At 47.9% G+C, this 2,187-nt stretch overlaps 1 protein-coding gene across 1 annotated transcript; it reads right to left on the bottom strand.

Annotated features, from left to right (window-relative positions):
• Nucleotides 1-902: 902 nt before the first annotated feature.
• LOC130828673 (uncharacterized) lies at nucleotides 903-1,868 on the bottom strand. Its single transcript, XM_057694636.1, has 2 exons — nucleotides 1,520-1,868; nucleotides 903-1,432 (listed from the first exon to the last, which is right to left on the bottom strand). Exons 1-2 carry the CDS (start codon nucleotides 1,866-1,868, stop codon nucleotides 903-905), a joined length of 879 nt encoding a protein of 292 aa, XP_057550619.1.
• Between the last annotated feature and the right edge of the window lie 319 nt (nucleotides 1,869-2,187).

The raw sequence follows: 2,187 nt of genomic DNA, 5'->3' as shown, positions 1-2,187 counted from the left end.
TGTCTGGATTAAGTCGCATTTGGTGTCTCCGGAGGGTTGTGAATGTTTCGCGGAGGTCCGCGACATGTTCAAACGCTTGCTTGCTTTTTGTAATCATGTCGTCCACGTATACCTCCAAGTTTCGGCCTATTTTAGATTGGAAGACCTTATTGACCGTTCTCTGATAAGTTGCTCCGGCATTCTTTAGCCCAAAGGGCATGACTTTATAGCAGTATACTCCAGCATTTGTAATGAATGACGTATGTGGCTGGTCTTCTGTGGCTAATGGGATTTGATGGTAGCCAGCGTTAGCATCCATGAAGCTTAATAGGGCGTGGTTTGCCGTTGAATTCACCAATCGATCTATCTTGGGGAGAGGATAATCGTCTTTCGGGCACGCCTTGTTCAAATCTGTAAAATCAACGCACATCCTCCACTTCCCATTCGACTTCTTATCGAGAACAACGTTGGAGAGCCAATCGGAGTATTTGCATTCTCTGATGAATCGGGCTTTCAGCAATTTCTCCACCTCTTCTTTGGCGGCCTCTATTCGCTCTTTCCCTTGATGTCGCAGCTTTTGCTTCACGGGTTTGTAGCATGGTTTTATGTCAAGTTTGTGGCACATGACACTTGCAGGGATGCCAGGCATTTCTTCTATAGAAAAAGCGAAGACGTCGCGGAACTCGGCGATGGTGTGCATGATATCCTGCTTGACTGCATTAGGAAGACCTTTCCCTATTTGATGTGTTTTCTTTCGAACATTTGTACCTCCTCGTATCGTTCTATTGGCTGAGGCCTTTCCTGCGTGTTGGAGTTTTCTAGATACACGCTCATGACGGTTGGAGACCTCTCTTCCCTTTCTCTTTTGGAGGGAACGACGGAAGTTCCTCACTTCAGGGTGTTGATGAGGCATTGACGTGCCATCATCTGATCTCCTTTGAGAATCCCAACTTGTCCGTCGTCTCGCTCAAATTGTAGCAAGAGTTGATGAGGAAAGATTGCGGCCTTGATCTTGTTGATGAGTGGCAGCCCATGATGGCGTTATAGGGGAATGTGAGATCCACGACCGTGAATCGTATGGGCATTGTTCTGCTCCCGTCCTTTTCCCCTACTCGTACGGGGAGGATGATGGTGCCTAGTGGGATGACTTGATTTCCCCCAAACCCGATCAAAGGTTTATCGAGGGGTTGTAGGTGCTTTTCTTCGAACTTCATCTTTTTCAGTGTGACATTCATCGTTATAAGTTCAGCCGTGCTTCCGGTATCTACCAGTACCCTCTTGACATTCATTTGCCCAATTTTGAGGGTAACCACCAGAGGGTCGGTATGTGGTTGTTGCAGCGTTTGGGAGGTGGTGGCATCGAACCTCATGGTCGGTCCACTTGATGTGGCTTTTGCAGGTCCTTTTAGCAGAGTGTGGATGCTATCTCTTGCGGCGCGGATGGTAGGGTATTCTTCAGTGTGACCTCAAAAAATCATATTGATAGTTCCTTGTGTGTTGGAACTTTCGCGCCTGGCCTCATCCCTCTTAGGAGATCTACGTCTTTGATTCCACGGCCTCCTTTCCGCGTCTCTTCTTGCATCAAAATCCCTCCGGTTGATGAACCTCGACAGCTTACCCTCATCGGCCAATTGATGTAGGATACGTTTGAGTTCGCGGCATTGGGCAAAAGTGTGGCCTTGTTCTTTGTGGTAATCACACCACAGATTGTAGTTGCGTCGATCGGAGGGGGTGGTAGTAGGAGGCGGAGTTGGCAACTCATCCCGGACGGCGAAGAATATGTCCTTCCTGTTCCGGTTGAACATTGGATCGTTACCTCCATCTAGAAAATTCCGCGTCCTGGACTCCCCTTCAGCGACATATACATGTCTGGATCGTAGAGGTCCCATTTCTGAGGGGGGTTCCGGACGACGCAGCATGTAGTTTCTATCCCTCCTTGATATAAGTTCCTCTCTGTTCCTTTAGGATTGATGGGAGGATATGGTGTCTTTCTTTTCTGATTTTTGTTTTTTGGGGTCATGTGCCTGACATATCTCGGAGGCCGTGATGTAGCTTTGACACTGCTTCATGGCCTGTGCATATGTCTTCACTTGACTTTCGACCAACTAGAACTTGAGCCTTTGAGCCTTCATTCCGTTGATCAAGGCATTTAAGGCAACCGATTCTTCTAAATCAGTTACTTCCAGCACCGCCTCGTGGAACTTCGTT

The sequence above is a fragment of the Amaranthus tricolor genome, chromosome 12, assembly GCF_026212465.1.
Source record: "Amaranthus tricolor cultivar Red isolate AtriRed21 chromosome 12, ASM2621246v1, whole genome shotgun sequence".
NCBI classification, from domain to species: Eukaryota; Viridiplantae; Streptophyta; class Magnoliopsida; order Caryophyllales; family Amaranthaceae; genus Amaranthus; species Amaranthus tricolor.
Note: the sequence above shows the minus strand (reverse complement) of the source record. Positions and strands in the feature narration are given on the sequence as shown.

Excerpts from the sequence above, each read along its gene's own strand:
- LOC130828673 (XM_057694636.1), bottom strand. The coding sequence starts at position 1,868 with ATGGGACCTCTACGATCCAGACATGTATATGTCGCTGAAGGGGAGTCC. Across the intron at positions 1,433-1,519 it reads GAGGCCGTGGAATCAAAGAC|AATACCCTACCATCCGCGCC; the intron begins GTAGATCTCCTA and ends GTCACACTGAAG.